Source organism: Leucoraja erinacea, chromosome 2, assembly GCF_028641065.1.
Source record: "Leucoraja erinacea ecotype New England chromosome 2, Leri_hhj_1, whole genome shotgun sequence".
In the NCBI taxonomy this organism is placed as follows: domain Eukaryota; kingdom Metazoa; phylum Chordata; class Chondrichthyes; order Rajiformes; family Rajidae; genus Leucoraja; species Leucoraja erinaceus.
In genome coordinates, this window is record NC_073378.1 from 51871795 (window position 1) to 51894766 (window position 22972).

At 43.3% G+C, this 22972-nt stretch overlaps 1 protein-coding gene across 2 annotated transcripts in view; it reads left to right on the plus strand.

Moving 5' to 3' along the window:
- Positions 1–22972, plus strand: part of hecw1b (HECT, C2 and WW domain containing E3 ubiquitin protein ligase 1b) — a 451931-nt gene that overhangs the window by 284971 nt on the left and 143988 nt on the right. For both annotated transcript variants that reach the window (XM_055656760.1, XM_055656770.1), the window contains one exon: positions 14020–14121. In XM_055656760.1, the coding sequence (XP_055512735.1) occupies positions 14020–14121 (102 nt within the window). The remainder of the gene's footprint in view (positions 1–14019; positions 14122–22972) is intronic.

Consider the following 22972-nt stretch of genomic DNA (forward strand, 5'->3'; position numbering starts at 1 on the left):
GTTTATAATCTTTCAGGTTCATTACTCCAGCAGGGAGCTGTTCTGATGAGAGGTAAAGCACATGGACCCTTCACTAGTGGAAGCTGACTTCAATACTCTTTCAGGTCCTGCATGCCAAACCTAAGTAGTGTCTCAAAGTGAAGACATTTTGTTTGATGTTATTCAATAGACAATGGACAATAGGTGCAGGAGTAGGCCATTCGGCCCTTCGAGCCAACACCACCATTCAATGTTATCATGGCTGATCATCCCCAATCAGTACCCCGTTCCTGCCTTCTCCCCATATCCCCTGACTCCGCTATCTTTAAGAGCCCTATCTAGCTCTCTCTTGAAAGCATCCAGAGAACCGGCCTCCACCACCCTCTGAGGCAGAGAATTCCACAGACTCACAACTGTGAGAAAAAGTGTTTCCTCGTCTCCATTCTAAATGGCTTACCCCTTATTCTTAAACTGTGGCCCCTGGTTCTGGACTCCCCCAACATCGGGAACATGTTTCCTGCCTCTAGCGTGTCCAAATCCTTAATAATCTTATATGTTTCAATAAGATCACCTCTCGTCCTTCTAAATTCCAGAGTATATAAGTCCAGCCATTCCATTCTCTTCCCGTATGACAGTCCCGTCATCCCGGGAATTAACCGTGTAAACCTACGCTGCACTCCCTCAATAGCAAGAATGTCCTTCCTCAAATTAGGGGACCAAAATTGCACACAATACTCCCTTATTCTTAAACTGTGGCCCCTGGTTCTGGACACCCCCAACATCGGGAACATGTTTCCTGCCTCTAGCATGTCCAAACCCTTAACAATCTTATATGTTTCAATGAGATCCCCTCTCATCCTTCCAAACTCCAAAGTGTACAAGCCCAGCTGCTCCATTCTCTCAGCATATGACAGTCCCGCCATCCCGGGAATTAACCTTGTAAACCTACACTGCACTCCCTCAACAGCAAAAATGTCCATCCTCAAATTAGGGGACCAAAACTGCACACAATACTCCAGGTGTGGTCTCACTAGGGCCCTATACAACTGCAGAAGGACCTCTTTGCTCCTATACCCAACTCCTCTTGTTATAAAGGCCAACATGCCATTTGCTTTCTTCACTGCCTGTTGTACCTGCATGCTTACTTTCATAGACTGATGAACAAGGACCCCCAGATGCCGTTGTACTTCCCCTTTTCCCAACTTGACACCATTTAGATAGTAATCTGCCTTCCTGTTTTTGCTACCAAAGTGGATAACCTCACATTTATCCACATTAAACCACATCTGCCCACTCACCCAACCTATCCAACCTGTCCAAGTCACCCTGCATTCTCATAGCATCCTCCTCACAGTTCACACTGCCACCCAGCTTTGCGTCATCTGCAAATTTGCTAATGTTACTTTGAATTCCCTCATCTAAATCATTGATGTATATTGTAAATGGCTGCAGTCCCAGCACCAATCCTTGCGGTACCCCACTAGTCACTGCCTGCCATTCTAAAAGGGACCCGTTAATCCCTACTCTTTGTTTCCTGTCTGCCAACCAATTTTCTATCCATGTCAGCACTCTACTCCCAATACCATGTGCCCTAATTTTGCCCATTAATCTCCTAGTCAAGGATGATTTGTCAAGCATGATTTCCCTTTCGTAAATCCATGCTGACTCAGACCGATCCTGTTATTGCTATCCAAATGTGCCGATATTTTATTTCTTATAATAGACTCCAGCATCTTCCCCCCCCCACCGATGTTAGGCTAACTGGTCTATAATTCCCTGTTTTCTCTCTCCCGCCTTTCTGAAAACGTGGGATAACATTAGCTACCCTCCAATCCACAGGAACTGACCCTGAATCTATAGAACATTGGAAAACTATCACCAATGCGTCCACAATTTTTAGAGCCGCTTCCTTATGTACCCTGGGAGGCAGACCATCAGGCCCTGGGGATTTATCAGCCTTCAGTCCTATCAGTCTACCTAACACCATTTCCTGCCATTTCCTGGATTTCCTTCTGATCCTCTGGCCACTAGTACATCAGGAAGATTGTTTGTGTCCTCCTTAGTGAAGACGGATCCAAAGTATCTGTTCAACTCATCTGCCATTTCCTTGTTCCCCATAATAAATTCACCTTTTTCAATCTTCAGGGGTCCAACTTTGGTCTTAACTAGTTTTTTCCTCTTCACATATCTAAAGAAGCTTTTACTATCCTCCTTTATATTCTTGGCTAGCTTACCTTCGTACCTCATCTTTTCTCCCCGTATTGCCTTTTTAGTTATCTTCTGTTGCTCTTTAAACATTACCCAATCCTCTTGCTTCCCGCTCATCTTTGCCAGGTTGTACTTCTTCTCTTTTAATTTTATACTGTCCCTGACGTCCCTTGTCAGCCACGGTCGCCCCTTACTCCCCTTGGAATCTTTCTTCCCCTTTGGAATGAACTGATCCTGCACCTTCTGTATTATTCGTAGAAATACCTGCCATTGTTGTTCCACTGTCACCCCTGCTAGTGTATCTTTCCAGTCAACTTTGACCAGCTCCTCCCTCATGGCTCCATAGTCCCCTTTATTTAACCGTAACACTGACACCTCCGATCTACCCTTCTTCCTCTCCAATTGTAGATTAAAGTTGACCATATTATGGTCACTAACTCCTAATAGCACCTTAACCTCAAGTTCCTTTATCAAATCTGGTTCATTACATAACACTAAATCCAGAATTGCCTTCTCCCTGGTAGGCTCCAATACAAGCTGCTCTAAGAATCCATCACAGAGGCACTCCACAAACTTCCTTTCTTGGGGTTCAGTACCAACGTGATTTTCCCAGTCTACCTGCCTGTTGAAATCTCCCATAACAACCGTAGCATTACCTTTACTACGTGCCATTTTAACCGTTGTTGTTCAAAGATGAACAATCTTAGTTTTTTTAGTCTCCGTTCATAACTGAAGACACTCATCCTCTAGTGATGTCCTTCTAACCTCGCTAGGGTCTCACAACTCCAGTGCCTTGGTTTCAGTCCTGACCTCCAGTGCTACCTGTACGGAGTTTGCATATTTTCCTCCATGTGCTCCAGTTTCCTCCCATATTCCTAAAGCATGCAGGTTAGTTGGTTTCTGTAAAATATCTCTAGTGTGTAGGTGAAGGGGTTGGTAGGAATATGGAGAGAATAGGTGACAGGAATAATCATTGGGGATTTGGGAATCCTCTGATTGTCAGTGTAGATTTGATGGGTCGACATGGCCCGCTTTTATGTCACAAGGAAATATGAAAACAAAAGATCCAGACATTGATTGTACTGTGGCATTGTTCTAGCCTACTATTCAGAAGCATGTGTATTAAACACCAACTACAGTGATTAGGACATGGAATCTGTAATACCTTTTTCCTGTGAAGGATCACAAGACTTTTGAAATGCCATCTTTCAGCCAAAATGTTAAGTTGAGGCCTCAATTCCCTCATGGTCGGATGTAAAGTATGATATTACGTCCAAGAAACTTCTTATTGAATGAAGGCCAACATTTATCCAACATGAGTAGATGAACTGGTCATGATGTTGGGAGCTTAATGGCTGCGATATTTCCTGCATCAGAACAGAGGCTGGAATTCCCACTGATACTGTATCTGTCTGCGGTACATTTTGGGAAATCATATAAAGTGCTACATAAATACAGGTATTTTCTTCATGGCCGTACATACAAAACAATTCTATAACATGTAAAAGGTTTAGGACCCTACACATAAGACTACTGTTATATGAGCTAGATCTGGTATTGATTCAGAGTTAATGAAATATTGTCCCAAGAGTGTTGTAGAGAATTAGATGGGTTTTAGAAACTATCTGGGCATGTACTATTTTAAGTCACACTGGATTAGTTCCCTTTTGCTTCTACACTTCACTCTCCAGACTGTGCAGAATTTTTAAATTGGGTATCATGGGTTAGATTTTCTATGTGGGTTCCCCAATCTCCAACATTAATTTTAGTGAAAAGCCTGTGGAAACCCTAAGGAATGATAAAACATTATAATTCACAGCAACTTTCCTGGATTCATTTGATCCCCTGCTGAAAAGTAGGGAAATGCCCTCAAATGCTTAGCAATTTAGGTGCATTTTATCAGATCATAAAATAGCTCAATCTAATCCTTTCTTTGCAAATAAAAAGTGTAATTCCAACATATTTGGCTTAGTAAATTGCAATTCTCACATATTTGGTTGCACAAGCATTAAATCTTGTCTTTCAAATGCAATACTCTACCTTTTATACTTGAGTTTCACTTGATTGTATATATCCGATTGATTTCAATAGCATACAAATCAAAGCATTTCACTATACCTTGGTACACGTGACAAAAGTAAAGCTAAGCAAAAACTTGGGCTATGATTAATCAATCAATCAATCAATCAATCAATCAATCAACCTTTATTGTCATCTTGTAAGCAACAGTTGTACAGTGCAAAATGAAAAGACGTTTCCCAGGGAATAGCGGAGCATCGCACATGAAATTTAAAACGTTTCACACATAATAACACTAAAATCAATCCAGTCCCTGATGGAACAGTATAAATAAATAGTTAAAAGCAGGTAAAACACAACGTTAAAATACAATAAACCAATCATAAAAATGTCCGGGGCAGCTGATTTGAGTGGCCAGTGCCAGTTATTAAAGTGGCCAGTGCCAGTTATTAAAGTGTCCGTGCCAGCCGCAGAATCAAGTGACTGTGAGTACAGAGTGACTGTTTAGCAGCCTCACAGCCTGTGGTAGGAAGCTGTTTAGCAGTCTTGTAGTCCGGGCTTTGATGCTTCGATATCTCTTGCCTGATGGCAGGAGATCCAGGTGTATGTGGAGGGGGTGCAGTTTGTCCTTAGCAATTCTCTGAGCTTTTTTCAGACAGCGGCTCTGGAACAGTTCTTGTACCGAGGGTAGGGAGACGCCAATGATCCTCTCTGCTCCCCTCACTACCCTCTGCAGAGCCTTCCTGTCCGAGCAGTTGCAGGTGGAGTACCACGTATGTATGCAGTACGTGAGTACAGACTCCACCGTACCCCTGTAGAAAGTCCTGAGGATGTTGGTGGGGAGTGAGGCCTGTTTTAGTTTCCTCAGGAAGTGCAGTCACGACTCAATGGGAACCAATTGCCTTTGATAGTTCATCAAATCTGCAGTTCCTGTTGAGTTAAATGACCGATTTGAGGACTTTCAGCAAGCCATTCAAATCTGAAGGGGATCATCAGTATATTTTAGTATGTTGATATATACTTATCGTCATAGTGATCACCAGCAGTGGAAATAATGATATAATATTTTTTGTCCCAGTGCAAAAATCTCGAAGACCTCGGAACAGTGCTCAGATGAAAGAAAGTGTATAGGACTCAATCTAGCTGTGTATCACACCACAATCTTATGTTCTAATTAAACCTTGTTTAAAATAGCTTTCTGAAAATATCTTGAGATGTAAGCATGCTAGTAAAACATGCATGACATTTTACGAGTTGTTGCTTCACCTTTTTTGTAGCCTTCTCCATTTATTATTAGGTGAGCACTTAATAGTTTATGTGTGTTATCTGGCAAGGAACCCAGGGATTGTAATATAATCACGCAGCTGCATTATTGCACACTGGTTAAGGGTTATCAAGTGATTTAAATGCAAAAAACTGTCATATGTTGAGAGAATGGCGTGGCTGGGCTCGTATACTCTGGAGTTTAGAAGGATAAGAGGGTATCTTATTGAAACATATAAGATTATTAAGGGTTTGGACACACTGGAGGCAGGAAACATGTTCCCGATGTTGGGGGAGTCCAGAACCAGGGGCCACAGTTTAAGAATAAGGGGTAAGCCATTTAGAACGGAGACAGGGAAACACTTTTTCTCACAGAGAGTTGTGAGTCTGTGGAATTCTCTGCCTCAGAGAGCAGTGGAGGCCGGTTCTCTGGATACTTTCAAGAGAGAGCTAAATATGGCTTTTAAAGATAGCAGAGTCAGGGGATATGGGGAGAAGGCAGGAACGGGGTACTGATTGGGGATGATTAGCCATGATCACATTGAATGGCGGTGCTGGCTCGAAGGGCCGAATGGCCTACTCCTATTGTCTATTGTCTGATAAAAATTGTCCTCTTAGAAACCAATAACAGAACACTAACAGAATAATAAAGGATTTCAATGGAGAAATAAACTACAGATGCTAGAAACTCAATTAAAATACAAAGTGCTGGAGGAAATCAGACTGTTGGAGTAATGGGTGAGAAAGCTGCAAAAGAGAAGGGGGTGATACAAAAGCCTGGCGTGTCATAGGTGGACACAGATGGGCAGATGGGTGAAATAAATAATCGAATAAATAATGACAAAGACTAGAGTGTCCATTTTGTTGAAGATTTGTGCTCTGTCTGATGCAGCTCCTGGTTGCTAACCATTTTAACTCCCCTTCCCATTCCAACTGTGCTTGGCCTTTTCCATTGCCAAAGTGAGGCCACATGCAAACTAAACGAGCAGCACCTCTTATTCCACCTAGATAGCTTGCTTCCCAATGGTATGAACACTAGATTGTCCAATAGTAAATAATGTACCCCCACCATAATGCATACACATTTCTCCCACTATCTTCCACGGTCCTAGTCACCTGCTCATTTTCCATACTCTGTATGTTTACCTCCATCCCTGAGTCCCATATTCCACATATTCTGCTTCATCCCCATTCTCTCTGTCTCCTTCCATCTATATCCTTTCCTCTGGCTTTTCATTTACTTCCTCTTCTTTCATCATCTGACACCCCTTTGTCTCCTTTTTCCCTCTCACCTTTGTCATTTTCTCCACCCATCTATCAATCAATCCCCACCCCTATCCCTCCTTTCCAGCTTTCTCTCCCCTAGTCCATGTCTGGGAGCAGTCTGGAGCCAAATTGTTTGTCCATTCCCTCCACAGATGCTGCCAGACCCGCTGAATTCCTCCATCACTTCATTTTACGAAAGAGTTCAATTAATAATTCTATCACATCACGTAATCCATCTTCTGCAGTAAGACATTTTAGTAAGTAATTATTAGCAAGATTTCATCTACAGTTTGATAACTAAACCATTGCCATGTTGTGTTTTTTACTCTGCAGTTTCCTGCTGGGAATCTGGATGATACTTTAAAACAGATATCACTTTAATGTTATTCCTTTGGTCGAAAAGAAAATAATTTGTTAGATTAGTCTGATTGGGAATTAATTGATAATATTTTACAAGGTACATTATTTGTGACAAATCCACAGACTACTGAGCATACTTACAGAATCATTACAAAATTGCATAAAAGGTCCAGAGAAGGGAGTGGGAAGAAAAGGTCAGGGGGGAACAAAGTGTAGGAGGGGAGAAAAGGGAGGGAGAAAGGACGTGTTTGTAGAAGTTACCTAACATTGGAGAATTCTCTGTTCATAACAATATGCCATGGTGGACTCCACCCTTCCTGAGGTCATCTGTGGCTGTCCCTGATTTGTTCTACCTTTTTCTTGCCCCGCAGTTTATCCCCCCCCCTCCTCTCACATCTACTTTGTCTGATGAAGGGTTTGGACCCAAAACGTCACCTATTTTTTTTTCCAGAGATGCTGCCTAACCCGATGAATTACTCCAACATTTTATGTCTATGTTTATCCCGTTGGGTTATAGCTACTCAAGTGGAATACGAAGTGCTACAAACACCATCCCCTCCTTTCTCCCCCTCTCTTCACGCTCCATCTGGATATGCACCGCTTCTCCCTTACCCTTGTCCCCCTCCACCTATGTATATTGCTTCCTCTGGCTTCACATTTCATAACAGTTCTCTCCTTATTACCTTATCTCACAAACCTTTTCATCTGTGGCCTCTATCCACCATCTCCAATCAAAACCCTCCTCACCTGCATCATTTGTCACCTCTTTTCCAGCCCCCCCCCCCCCCCCCCCCCCCCCCCCCCCCCCCTCCCCCCCTACTACAATCAGTCTGAAGAACCTGAAACATTGTCTATCTACGTTCTCAAGAGATGCTGTCTAACCCGCTGAGTTACTCCAGCACTTTGTGCCTTTTTTTGGCTGTTTTTATATAATCTGTAAACTTTCTCATTTAGGTTCTTGTTCAATGATATGCATTATTGGAAGCAAGTGACTAAATAGAGAGCCTGTGCAACAGGGGCGACACTGCAGAGACTCAGTTCGATCCTGACCTTGAATGCCGGTTATTTGGAGTTTGCACGTTCTCCCTGTGACTGCATGGGTTTTCTCTGGGTGCTCCAGTTTCCTCCCACATCCTACAGGCTTGTAGGTTAATTGGTCCCTGTAAACCGCCCCGAGTGTGTAGGAGCGAAAGTGTACATATATTAAATTATGAGAAGCATAGGGTTAACAATCAGAATCCTTTTCTCAAAAACGAGAAGGAATAGGTATGTCAGAGGCTGAAAATGTAAAGGAGATTTATGAGGCAAGTATTTTTACACAGTAAGTGTTATATGCATGGAACATGCTGCCATGAGAAGTGGTAGAAGCAGATATGATAGCAAGGTTTAAGAGGCATTTAGACAGACACACAAATAAGCAGTAATGGAGGGGCATGGATCTTGCCCAGTCAGATGAGATTAGTTTATCCTGGCATCATGTTCAGCATGAACATTGTGGACCGAAGGGCCTGTACCTGTGTTGTACTGTTCTATGTTCCCTTTCTAAACAATGGTATAATCTTTACTGTCCTCCAAACTTCTCATTCCAATCCTACAGCCAGAATGTGCTTTCCTATACTATGCCCTAGATTTTTCAGGGAATTCCTGATTGATTAGCATGGAGGCACAAGAGAATCCAGATATTGGAATCTGTAGAAAGAAAGGAGAGCAGCTGGAGGATCTACCTAGACTAAATGAGGAATCCTGACTTGAACTGTCCATTTCCGTCTGCAGATGCTGCCGTACCTGCTGTGTTCCAATAGCTGTTTGCTTTTGCAACTGATTTCTATGAAACTGTTTATATTCCCCTGTGTAATTGTCAATCAATTCAGGGTTCTCATGCATGTATACATATATGAACATAGAAATCCCAAATTTACTGAACACAGCTTGGCAGCATTTTCCCGATTATCGGCTGCAACCGGATGTCTCGTGCAGTATAATGGGGAGTGTGACATTAGACAATAGACAATAGGTGCAGGAGGAGGCCATTCGGCCTTTCGAGCCAACACAGCCATTCATTGTGATCATGGCTGATCGTCCCCTATCAATAACCCATGCCTGCCTTCTCCCCATATCCCTTGATTCCACCAGCCCCTAGAGCTCTATCTCTCTCTTAAACCCATCCAGTGACTTGGCCTCCACTGCCCTCTGTGGCAGGGAATTCCAAAAAAATCACAACTCTCTGGATGAAAAGGTTTTTTCTCACCTCAGTCTTAAATGGCTTCCCCTTTATTCTAAGACTGTTGGCCCCTGGTTCTGGGAACATTTTTCCTGCATCTAGCTTGTCCAGTCCTTTTATAATTTTATATGTTTCTATAAGATCTCTCCTCAACCTTCTAAACTCCAGTGAATACAAGCCTACTCTTTTCAATCTTTCCTCATATGACAGTCCCGCCATCCCAGGGATCAATCTCATGAACCTACGCTGAACCTACCTCAATCGCAAGGATGTCCTTCCTCAGAAGAACCTTTTTACCCCTATACTGAAATCCTCTTGTTATGAAGGCCAACATTCCATTAGCTTTCTTCACTGCCTGCTGTACCTGCACGCCAACTTTCATTGACTGGTGTACAAGGATGCCCAGGTCTCGCTGCACCTCCCCCTCGCCTAACCTAACCCCATTGAGATAATAATCTGCCCCCTTATTTTTGCCACTAAAGTGGATAACCTCACATTTATCTATTTGATACAGCACCTGCCCACTCACTCAACCTGTCCTGGTCACCCAACAACCTCCTAACATCCTCGTCCCAATTCACACTGCCACCCAGCTTTGTGTTATCTACAAACTTGATAGTGTTGCTCCTAATTCCCTCTTCTAAATCATTAATATATATGGTAAACAATTGCGGCCCCAACACCGAGCCTTGCGGTACTCCACTCGCCACTGCCTGCCATTCTGAAAAGGACCCGTTCACTCCTACTCTATGCTTCCTGTCTGCCAACCAATTTTCTCTCCATGTCAACACCATACCATGTGCTCTAATTTTAGTAACCAGTCTCCCATGTGGGACCTTATCAAATGCTTTCTGAAAGTCTAGATACGCTACATCCACTGGCTCCCCTTCATCCATTTTACTTGTCACATCCTCAAAAAATTCCAGAAGATTAGTCAAGCAAGATTTCTCTTTCATAAATCCATGTTGACTTGGACTAATCCTTTTACTGCTATCCAAATGCCCCATTATTACCTCTTTAATAATTGACTCCAGCATCTTTCCCACCACCGAAGTCAAGCTAACTGGTCTGTAATTCCCCGTTTTCTCTCTCTCCTTTCTTGAAAAGTAGGATAACGTTAGCTATCCTCCAACCCACAGGAACTGATCCTAAATCGATCGAACATTGGAAAATAATCACCAATGCGTCCACTATTTCTAGAGCCACCTCTCTGAGGACCCTGGGATGCAGTCCATCAGGCCCAGGGGTTTTATCATCCTTCAATCCCATTAGCCTACCCAATACTATTTCTCACCTAATGAAAATGTCTTTCAGTTCCTCTACCCCCTTAGATCCTCCGTCCTCCAGTACATCTGGGAGATTGTTTGTGTCTTCCTTAGTATCTTTCAGTGGAGAAGAATGGCTGCAATATGTTTGGAATTTAGGGGAATTGTTTTGGTTCATTTAAATATTTTTGATTTGCATTTCAATGCATTTTTTAAAATAAACTTTTGATTGATTTAAATGTTATTAGGTATAGGTTTATTATTGTTACATGTACCGAGGTACACTTAAACGCTCTATTTCGCATGTTATCCAAACAGTTTAGATATACCATACATAGATATAATCAGTTAAATCCCGTACAACTCAAAATCTATCCCCTAGATAGAGCCAAGGGGAAGATACAGTGCAGAATATAGTGCTCAGCAATGTAGCACATTGTAGCCCATCAGTTCCTTAGACAAAATCCAATGACCTCAAAAGAGATGAATCAAACTGTACCCCTAGCCTGATTCAGAAGCCTGATAATGATGGGGCACAAGCTGTTCTTGAGTCTGGTGGGGAGTACGTTTTCAAACTTCTGTATCTTCAGCCAGACGGGAGCAGAGAGAAGGAGGAATGACTGGGGTGGGACATCTTTGATTACGTTGACTGCTTTTTTGAGGCAGCATGAAGTGTAGATGGAGTCAATGGTGAGAAGACTGGTCTGTATGATTGATGGGACTACATCAACAACTCTCTTTAATTTCTTGTGGTCTTGGGCAGAGCTATTCCTAAACCAAGCTGCGATGTAGCCTTACAGTAAAGTTTATATATGCATCTGTAGAAATTTGTAAGAGTCATTGGAGACATGCTGAATTGACTCCTGAAATAGAGGCGTATGTGCCTTCTTGAATATCGCATCAATGTGGTTGGTCCACAACAGATCATTGGCTATTTTTCACACATTGACTTGGGAATTATAAACTGAATTTTGTTCCAGGTATTTGCCGAAAGCATCCTTGACTTTAATTTGCTTTGTCTTCGATGCTGGATGCACAGTGGCACAGCGGGTAGAGCCGCTGCCTCAGAGTGCTGGAGACCTGGGTTCGATCCTGACTACGGGTGCTGTCTGAGTGTGGAGTTTGCACGTTCTCCCTGTGACCGGGTGCTCCGGTTTCCTCCCACATCCCAAAGACGTGCAGGTTTGTAGATTAATTTTTTCCTGTAAACTTGCCCCATCGTGTGAAGGGAGTGGATGAGAAAGTGGGGTAACATTGAGCTAGTGTGAACGGGTGATCGATGGTCGGCGTTGACTCGGTGGGCCGAAGGGCCTGTTTCCATGTTGCATCTCTAAACTAATCCGTTTGGGTGGCGTGGTGGCACAGAGTTAAAGTTGCTGCCTCGCAGCGCTAAAGACCTGAGTTTGATCCTACCTACAGGTGCTTGTCTGTACGGAGTTTGTACCTTCTCCCCATGACCTGCGTGGATTTTCTCCGGGTGCTCCGGTTTCATCCCACACTCCAAGACGTACTGGTTTATAGGCTAATTGGCTTGGTATAATTGTAATTGTCCCCAGTGTGTGTAGGATAGTGCTAGTGTGTGGGGATCACTGGTCAGTGTGGACTCGAATAAGGGGTAAGCCATTTAGAACGGAGACAAGGAAACACTTTTTCTCACAGAGAGTTGTGAGTCATGTGGAATTCTCTGCCTCAGAGGGCGGTGGAGGCCAGTTCTCTGGAGAGAGAACTGGCCCTCAAGAGAGAGCTAGATAGGGCTCTTAAAGATAGGGGATATGGGGAGAAGGCAGAAACGGTGTACTGATTGGGGATAATCAGCCATGATCACATTGAAAGGCGGTGCTGGCTCGAAGGGCCGAATGGCCTACTCCTGCACATTGTCTATTGTTTATTGTCTATTGTAATATTAATGCAAAGGAACTAAAAGATCTATTATTACTTAAACTCAATTATTTGAATAGTTTTTAAACAATTCTTGAGTATTTCACTTTGTCAGAGATATTTTGACAGCTTCAATAGACAGCTAAGCCAACCAATGACTTTTGCTTTGTTTTACCCTTGGGCTCCTCTCTACATGATGTGTGAAGACCCTGAGGTGCTGCAGGGCGTTCATCATTGTGCTGAGTCAGTTTCTTCCAGAAAGTTGCCCTTTTCAAAAGTTCAATGATACTTTATTGTCACATGTGCGTAGATACCGTGAAATTATTTTATTGCAAACAGTTTAGTACAGTGGTTCCCAACGTGGGGCGTACGCCCCACAGGGGGGCAATTTGATTTTTAAGGGGGGCAATTGAGCGCGACTGAGGAGGCCTGGGTCCAAATTTTCGATTTTTATTTTTTTGGATTTTCCATCAGGTAAACATATGTAGTTTATGTTTCAGATGTTATTTTGAGTAAATAATTTTTTTGGGGGTAAAAAAGGTCTTTATTGTGTAGTTATTACATAATCACCGCGCCATCGCTCTTCATGCACGTCACACGAAGCGCGCAAGGTCATGGGAGAACCTTATTTATTGAATTGGATTTCGAAATGCGATTCAAAGAGCTTTTGCTAAGTTACCCATATAATATCTATTTCCTCCGTTTTCTCTCAAGGGAAAGCAAGGGGGGGCATCAGGATTTTAGAGGTGATTAGGTGGGGCATGGCCAAAAAAAGGTTGGGAACCACTGGTTTAGTAAGATCTTACTGTATATAAGTACAGGAGTGCCACAAATGTAGTGTAAGAATAGATTACTCTGAGGCAGTACACATATATGTCAACTTTCCAGCACTACCGTGTGTCCTTCAAGCTTCAAAGTTCTGAAGGAGCTAGTCACATGTTGAGTTTAAAGGCCTGTTGTCCTGGCAACAGCAGTGGGTTGGTATTTCAGGGGTCAACCACCTTGGTGATGTTGTTGATGTCCTCCACCACTCGGTGCCGCTGCAGGCCAGGTCTGATCTGTGCGCTCGGCCTCTGTGGGCCCCATGGCGGCGCCTGATCCATGTGATCGCCTGGCTGCTACAGGGCCACCAGCGGCCCATTGCACCTACACATGAACCCATGATGGTGCCACACGTCCCTCGTCTCCCGCAGACACTGCTCAGCCTCCTATGCAAGGTAAGTATGGTTATTTTGTCATAGGTCATTTGTGGTCAATGTTATTGCCCCACAAAAGCTGAGCCTATGATAGTATTCAGTATGAATATAATTTGCCATCTTTGTATTTGCATCATTTTTTTAATCATTATTGGGGCAGAGAAAATATTTATAACAAATAAAAATATATGTATTATTATGAGTCTGAAGAAGGGTCCTGACCAAAAACATTGCCTATCCATTCCTTCCACAGATGCTGCCTGATCCGCTGAGTTACTCCAGCACTTACTCTAAACATTTAGTAGTTTATTGCTATAATGTAAAACATAATGGGTTTTTTTTTAATACATTTTTCCTCTTGTAGGTGATATCCCTTTACCTCACTGTGCTCAGACAATAAATCAGCTGCCTTCTTTGAGACAAGACGGCAACCGTTATCCTACCATCGATGAGCCCCTACCTCCCAGTAAGCTTTAATTTATTTGTACTCGTTCTGTTGTGTGATCAGTGCAGGAAAACAAAGTGATTTTTGTTCATTCTGAATCAACTGAGAAAAGATCATTTGAACTGATAATTTAGATATTGAATAAAACATCTTGCAATTCTTCACAAGAAATCTACTTGTATAAACACCATAATATATACTAAGGAATCTCCAAATCTTTTGTTAAATACGTCAGAATATTTTATATAATTCTGAGAATGTGTTATGCACAGATTATCAAATTGTATGTTTGCCAAATAACAGCACAAATTTGCAAACAAAATGAGTAAAATTTGCAAAAGTGGCTGTTTGATCTCAAGACTAGGCAATTTGATCAATTATGAAAAAATGCATCACCCAAGACGCACAGTCTGTTTTGCATTAAATGGTGGTCACATTTACATAGGACCATGGAACTCAACTACGAGTACAATTCATATCCGAGTGCTGCACCTACTGTAAGTAGCAAGATTTCAGATGATAATTTATTTTATTCAATGGAGATGTTTGAAATAGATATGATTTCCTTGGATTGCCATCTGGTCCAGGCATGTGAAATATATTTTCATTTAACAGAGTGTTTTAGTTGTCTGATGGATACAGTCAAGGGAAACAGCATAATTGAGCATTGTTATCCATTAAATCATGGATAAGCTATAGCTGTTGATTAATAAGTACACTGGTGAATTTGTCATCGTCTCTCCATTTGGATACTGCCGTTGGTTCAACTCTTAGGAGACTTCTGTGATCATCATGTGTGCTGCCCTATCCTCCACTTCACTCTCCATCTGTGGACAGCATGTAACCATCATCCAAAATTCGAAGAGCAATAGAGTGCAGGTGCCATTCAACATGGAAAGCATGTTTCTTCCATACCCTTTATGACGGAACCATTGTAATTCTGCTCCTAATCTCCCCCCCTAGTCTGGTTCAGTCGAGCACTGGATCAACTAAACTTCTTTATTCTCAATCACAAATGAACTTCCTATACGATACCTAACCAACATCGTGGGTGCGATCCTTCAGCCTCATGCGAATAGACACCTCCAGCAAGTCAGCACAGTCCCAAGTGCTATCCCAGAAGATCAACATCGACTCATGTGGTGTCCCATCTTTTATGCAGTATTGGACCCGTGGCGCGAAATACATGGGGGGGACAACAATCACAAATAAAGATCATATAATACATTTATTGACAGCTCCCGAACACAATCACAAAATACCCCATTACATTGTTTCTACAGAAGGTTCTAGTTGGAAGACAGTTCACCAAAGTAAAGAAACATTTCCCCAGGTAACATAAACAATTTGGGCAAAGCTCCGTTCCTTGACCAATCATATACAACAGTGCAAAGACCATGCAACATAGTTAACAATACTTTTACAACACCCCATTCTATAACCAATCCTGATCATGCATTTCCAGCCACTCAGCTCATTCTGCAAAGCCCTCATACATATTAACAATTGAGGGGACATCTGGACATCACCCTGTGCTTAGCTTTCAGCCTTTTGCAGAAAGATGACAAGCAGGCTCTGTAAAGGCAGAGATCCTCCATTTTGTCACAGACTACATTTGCCAATATTACCATTGCCCTCTTTTATCATACTATGATAACCAAAAACAGAAAGCCAATTCTAGCCAGATAACCTAACATGACAATGCTGATGTAATTTCTCAGAATTTCAAAGAGCTTCCCGAGTTTTCATGGGCGTGAATCCCCTCCATCCATCCTTCCAGATGTATCTGTTCTTGACTCTTCGATGAGTATGACGTTACCTAAGAGATTTCTAGATACAATAAGTTAGCAGCCTACTCTTCCACTGATACTCTTGCAGCGGTGGAGATGCATCCATGCATTTCTACCTTCTACCTTCACTGCTGTTGGAATTGTTAGGAGAACCTGGTAAGGTCCTTCCCGGCCAACCTGTTCTTTACCCAGTTCTTTATGACATAGTCTCCAGGCTTCACCTTAGTAGAAGAAGTCAACAAAGGCAACTCACCATACGCTGCTCTTACCCTACAATGCAAATCTCTCAGTGCTCGAGTCAGAATGTAGTCGGTCATATCCGCATATGATGGAAATTTATAACTTTCATCTCATTCTGGTTCTAAGGTGTTCTTAGGGGTCTGCCATAAACAATTTCAGCTTGGCTCAGTCTAGATTTCCCTGCAGGCATCTATGTGACACGCATCTATATTACTAAAAGTCTGATCTTGACCGCTTTTGGCCCGGTGTGCTGCGATTTCCGAGAGAATGCCGCCATCTACGGCCGTCATCTTTGGCCACCTCGCTCAGAGCCCCCCTCCGCCTTCCGGGACTGGAGAATTTTTCCCATCGATGAAAAATCAGAGAGATATTAATGTTTTAAAAAAATCCCCCATTATCTCTGCTGCCCTCGCTGGCGGCAGGGGGGAGGGACTATAAAACCCGAAAGTGTCGTGCCTCACTCAGTCTCTGCCAAGCAAGAGGGTCACGGCTCTCTGAGCCGTGAATAACACTGAATGCACGTCTACTCCACGGTGAGTCCCCTTGATGTGGCTGCTGCCAAATTGTCTGCCTTTTTATTTAAAGTTTGTGTTCACAAAATGAATTTTGGTTGTTGGGTGGCTGCTGCCCAATTGTTTGCCTCACCTTTTTAAAGAAGTTTGTGTTCACAAAATGAATTTTGGTTGTCGGGTGGCTGCAGCCAAATTGTTTGCCTTGACTTGGCTTTTAAAATCGTTGCAACAGTTGGCTGCTAGCCCAAGAATCCATTCGGCCCACAATGTCTATACTAGCCCACTGGAAACCTGTACCTTCCGCCCGCAACACCCATACTAGTGCAACAGAACGCCCCTCCCCCCCCCCCCCCCCCCCCCCCCCCCAGCATCAGCATCTTTATTAACGTGCCCAATATAATGTGGACCGTTGTCTGAACTAAGTCAAATAGGGATGCCATATCTAGGGACAATTTCTTTCATTAACACGTTGACAACAGTAGCCACTTTGTTATCAAGTGTTGGATAAGCTTTGATCCAACTGCTGAATACAGAGACTATGACGAGTACATATCTGTATCCCTGGCACTTTTCTAACTCGATGTAATCCATTTGTAATGTTTCAAAAGGACCCATGCGCAAAGGTGTCTTTCCATTTCCACAACCTACTCCTTTTCCAGGATTGTATTTCTGGCAAATCAGGCAATTACTACTCACTTTTTGGGCCAAAGTTTGTAATCTTGGATCCCAAGTAGCTAAGACAGTGTCTCCTACTGCTCTCGCACCGCAATGAGTTACATAATACATCCACTCTACAATACCACACTGCAAGAGGGTCTGTCATACAAGTTTACCCTGCCGGAGTGGTCCATAATCCTGTGATACAATCCAGTGTACACCTAAGCTGCTTCCGTCGTTCTGTATCCCTATCAGTAGCCTCCTCCTGCAACTGAATAATTTCCTGGATGTTTGGCATCGGCTTTTCCGAGGGTGACCTGTTACCTAAACTTTTAGTCTGCCTCATCATTTTTGGCACCACCATCTTACGTTCCCCAGGATACTTCTTTTGCTGCTTGGTCATCACAGCACAACAATTACCAATGTCTGTTGGGGACTGTCCTCTTGTGTGGGCACTACATTTCATGGCTGAAATTTGTCTGGGTTGCATCAGGGCCTTTATTAAATCTGTCGCCGACTGGTTTTTAGGTACATTAGTTCAATAGACAATAGGTGCAGGAGTAGGCCATTCGGCCCTTCTCGCCAGCACCGCCATTTAATGTGATCATGGCTGATCATCCCCAATCAGTACCCCGTTCCTGCCTTCTCCCCATATCCCCTGACTCCACTATTTTTAAGAGCCCTATCTAGCTCTCTCTTGAAAGTTTCCAGAGAACCTGCCTCCACCGCCCTCTGAGGCAGAGAATTCCACAGATTCACAATTCTCTGTGAGAAAAAGTGTTTTCTTGTCTCCGTTCTAAATGGCTTACTCCTTATTCTTAAACTGTGGCCCCTGGTTCTGGACTCCCCAAACATCGGGAACATGTGTCCTGCCTCTGACGTGTCCAAACCCTAAACAATCTTATATGTTTCAATGAGATCCCCTCTCATCCTTCTAAACTCCAGAGTGTATAAATCCTTCTAAACTCCAGAGTGTATAAGCCCAGCTGCTCCATTCTCTCAGCATATGACAGTCCCGCCATCCCAGGAATTAACCTTGTAAACCTACGCTGCACTCCCTCAATAGCGAGAATGTCCTTCCTCAAATCAGTTCCTGCCGGGGTTAGGAATCCACTATTCCTTCATAATTGTCCAAAATCATGTACTACTCCAAATGTTTATCTAGAATCTGTATATATGTTTACCCTTAAATTTTTCCCCATAATGCAAGCCCTAATTAAATTAAATAATTCAGCCTGTTGTGCTGAATAAGGTGACTCAAAGGCAACCGCTTCTACGTTGTCTCCATCTTGATTTATAATAGCATTCCCAGACGATTTCTCACCGCAGGGCTTACAAAGTCAGTGAGTTGTGTGTGGGTGAAGGAGGTAGCACCCATGCAGTCGTCGATGTAGCAGAGGTAGAGTTTGGGGATAGGGCCACGATACGCCTCAAACAAGGATTGTTCGACGTACCTAACAAAGAAGCAAGCATAGCTAGGGCCCATGCCGTGCCCATAGCTACGCCTTGTATTTGGAGGAAATGGGAGGAGTCAAATGAAAAGTTATTAAGGGTAAGGACCAGCTCCGCTAGGCAGAGGAGAGTATCAGTAGACGGGGATTGGTTGGTTCTACGGTCGAGGGAGAAACGGAGGGCTTTGGGACCCTCCTGGTGGGGAATGGAGGTGTAGAGTGAGTACACTACTATCTCCTGCTGCAGGGTCAAATTTGCAGCAGACTGCAAACTATTATGAATGGCGGTCAGGATTTGGGTGCATAGTGGGTGTCCCCTTGCTACTGGGTCGAGTTTAGATGAATAATAACCCACTGGTCTATGCCTATCCCCATGTCTTTGAGTGAGGTCTGCAGTCGAGCATTCAGAGAGAATAGTGCAATAAAGTTAGAAGGGTCTATCATAAAGTGGTCTTCCCAATGCTGGGGCCTGCATCAATGGTTTCTTCAAGTTCTCAAAAGCCACTTGTGCTTCCTTGGACAGTTGGAATTCACCCTCTTTGCTCGTATAGGGTGTCAACTCTTTGATTTCTAGAGCTACGTTAATGATCCAAGGTCTACAGTAATTTACCATACCAAGCCATGCCTCATTTGTTTTGCTTCTTTAGTAATCGTGAATTCACAAATTGGTTTGAGTCTGCTTTTTTCTAGCCTCCATTTCTGTTGCCGATATTATTACTCCTAAGAATTTCACTTTTTCTTGGGTCATCAGTACTTTTGACTGGGAGACCACATATCCCAAATTTGCTAGGTGATTTAGTAATTTAGCACAATTACTTTGTTCATCCATGCTGGCTACTAACAAATCATCCACGTATTGTACTAAGGTAGATCTTCTCCTGAAATTTAAAGTACTCAATTGTTCCTGTAGACATCGGGAAAACAAGGTAAGCGAATTAATGAATCCCTGAGGCAATCTTGTCCAAGTGTATTGCTGGCCGCTGGACGTGAAAGCAAACAAATATTGGCTGGTCTTATGTAGAGGTAATGAGAAGAAGGCATGTTGCAGGTCTACTATTGAAAAGATTCTTGCTTTGGCTGGGAGTAGAGCTACGATGTGAGCAGGGTTTGGCAATAGAACATGGAACGGTTCTACAACTGCATTAATTGATCTTAGGTCTTGGACCAATCTATACTGGCACTCCTTTCCTGGTTTCGGAACTGCAACTGCATTTTACTAAGATGTCTTGTTCCAGCAATCCCCAAATTAACTTGTCTATGCTGGAAATGGCCTGTTGTTTCAATGGGTACTGTTGTATCGAAGGCAGTGTCACCCCTTTCTGGAGATCTGCTTGGATGGGATCAATGCGAACACATCCTACCTGAGCTGCATCTTCTGCCCACACTTGCGGGTCCACATACTCACATACCTCACTCCCCAGATGCTGGGCTAGCTGGGCATCAACTGTCCTCGGGACTTGATAAAACTTAACAGTACATTGGTTAGACAAGTTATTTTCTTTGTGCTTATTCGGGTCTGCTACAACAATTGCTTTCTTCACCATTGCTTCCAAGTCTTTTTCACTTGCCGGAAAATTAACCTTTCTTGTAATATGTGGAGCAATCTCTGCAGCTCATTTCCATAGATTCAGAGGTACTTCAGCATATTCAGTAGTGCTCTCTTTTACTATTACCAGTGCCAACATTCTTATATTCCACGGTACACAAAAAAGCTGGAGAAACTTAGCGGGTGCAGCAGCATCTATGGAGCGAAGGAAATAGGCAACGTTTCAGGCCAAAACCCTTCTTCAGACTGATCGGGAGTGGGGGGGGCGGATTCTTGTCCCCGCCCCCCCCACCCCCGATCATTCTGAAGAAGGGTTTCGGCCCACAACGTTGCCTATTTCCCTCGCTCCATAGATGCTGCTGCTCCCGCTGAGTTTCTCCAGCTTTTTTGTGTACCTTCGATTTTTCAGCATCTGCAGCAAAGATCCTAGAGGAGCAAGATAGACCACTCCTTCGAAATCCAATGGGCTGGCGTGTAGTACGTGACGGAACGTCACGGCCGCCATTTTTTAATGCGACATGCGACTTCCGGTATGCCACCCGCTGTGATCCAAAGCAAAGATTATAGAGCTCCGCTATAATCTTTGATCCAAAGCAAAGATCCTCGAGTATCTTGTAGCGGGAACAGCCCCCTCCTTTGCGTAGTTTCCCTTGCATTGTATTGCTTTAACACACACTGCACAAAATTAAATTTAACGTATACATATTATATATATTTATATGAATGTGTGTGAGAGGCAAGTTAGAGATAGTTAAGTTTATTCTCATGGATCAGAAGCAACTTTGATTTAAATAATCACTATTAATTTATTTGTCTTGTAAGATGATATACATAAACCATAAAGGCAATTATATATATAATTATATAGTAATAATATATATATGCATATATATATTTATACACACATATATATACACATACATATATGCACACATACATATATATACACATACATACATACGTATACACTTACATATGCACACATACAAATACACACATACATATGGATACATTTATATGCATACATACACACATATAAACATATATATACATACATATATACACACATATACATATACATGCATATACACACATACATGCATACATATACACATACATATATATTTATACATATGATTAACATGTAGAGGAACCAACGAGAGAGCAGGCTATTTTAGACTGGGTATTGAGTAATGAGGAAGGGTTAAACCCCCTTTTCACGGTGCGACTTGACGCAAGAGGTAACCAGAGTTTGACATCGTGGGAACCTCGTGCGGTAACAATACGGCATTCGTGGACCACCGTGGCGCTAACGGCAGGTAATCGTGTACCTTGGGTACTCGGGAGAAAATTCAAACATGTTTGAATTTGTCCAAGAGTGTCTTGTGCACTTGTGGTTGAGCATTGCAACATTTTATGAACGAAGTGTCCCGTGCGATATCCGTAGTAACTCTTGCGGTCACCGTGGGAACTCCTGCCAACGGTGAACCCGGAAGTTGGATAGAGTGAATCCAGCCAGTTTGCTATTTACATACAAATCTAATAAAACTAGCTAAGCATTTCATTAATGTCAGTGTGTCTCTTTTTGTCTGAAAGCAGTTTCTAACTGGAGGAACTCCGCGGGCCAGGCATCTATGGAACGAAGGAAATAGACAACGTTTCGGCCCCGCTGCACCCGCTGAGTTTCTCCAGCATTCGTGTGTGTAGGTGGGAGTTGGGGGGAGGGGGGGGGGGGGAGAGACATAAGGCAGCCTGAAGAATGGGTCGCTGTCCATTTCTCTCCGTAGATGCTGTCTGGCCCGCGGAGTTCATCCATTCATGCCAGGGAGGGAGGGAGGGAGGGAGGGAGGGAGGAGGGGGAGAGGGGGAGAGAGGGGGAGAGAGGGGGAGAGAGAGAGAGAGAGAGGGAGAGAGGGGGGGAGAGAGAGGAGGAGAGAGAGAGAGAGAGAGAGAGAGAGAGAGAGGAGAGAGAGAGAGTGTGTGTGTGTGTGTGTGTCGTGTGCGGGTCAGTCATTTGAAGATAGACACCCGGTGCTCGGAGCAACTCAGCGGGACAGGCAGGCAGCATCTCTCGAGAGAAGAAACGGGTGGCGTTTCGCGCTGAGAGCTTCTTCAGACTGAAAGTCTCACCTCTCAGTAGATCATAAAATAACACAATCATCACGGTCAATGTGAGACACAGTCTTTATTCATATTTGACAAAATAAAAAGACGACTTCTTGCACATATTGAGAGAAGGTGCATCACACCAAACAACATTTGTCTAAAAAAACACAGATTATTCTTCAGCTCATTAAAGAGCTCGGGTGAAAAAAACGAATAGAGTGTGTGACAACAAAGTAACATCATTTGTGCCACGTGATTAACTACACTACAGTCCACGATGTTGATTCGGGAAAGATCGGGAGACGGACAAGTCACTCGCACAAATGACAGAATTGCCGAGTACCGTGGGAACTCTTTACTCTACCCCCGTTATATCGTGTGATATCGTGCTAGACCACGACCACTCCACTCTGGCTACATCTTGCGTCAAGTCGCCCCGTGAAAACTAGCCATGAGTTAGCAATCTTGTTGTACGTGCCCCCTTGGGCAAGAGTGACCATAATATGGTTGAGTTCTTCATTAGGCAGGCAGTGACTAGTGGGGTACCGCAAGGCTCAGTGCTGGGACCCC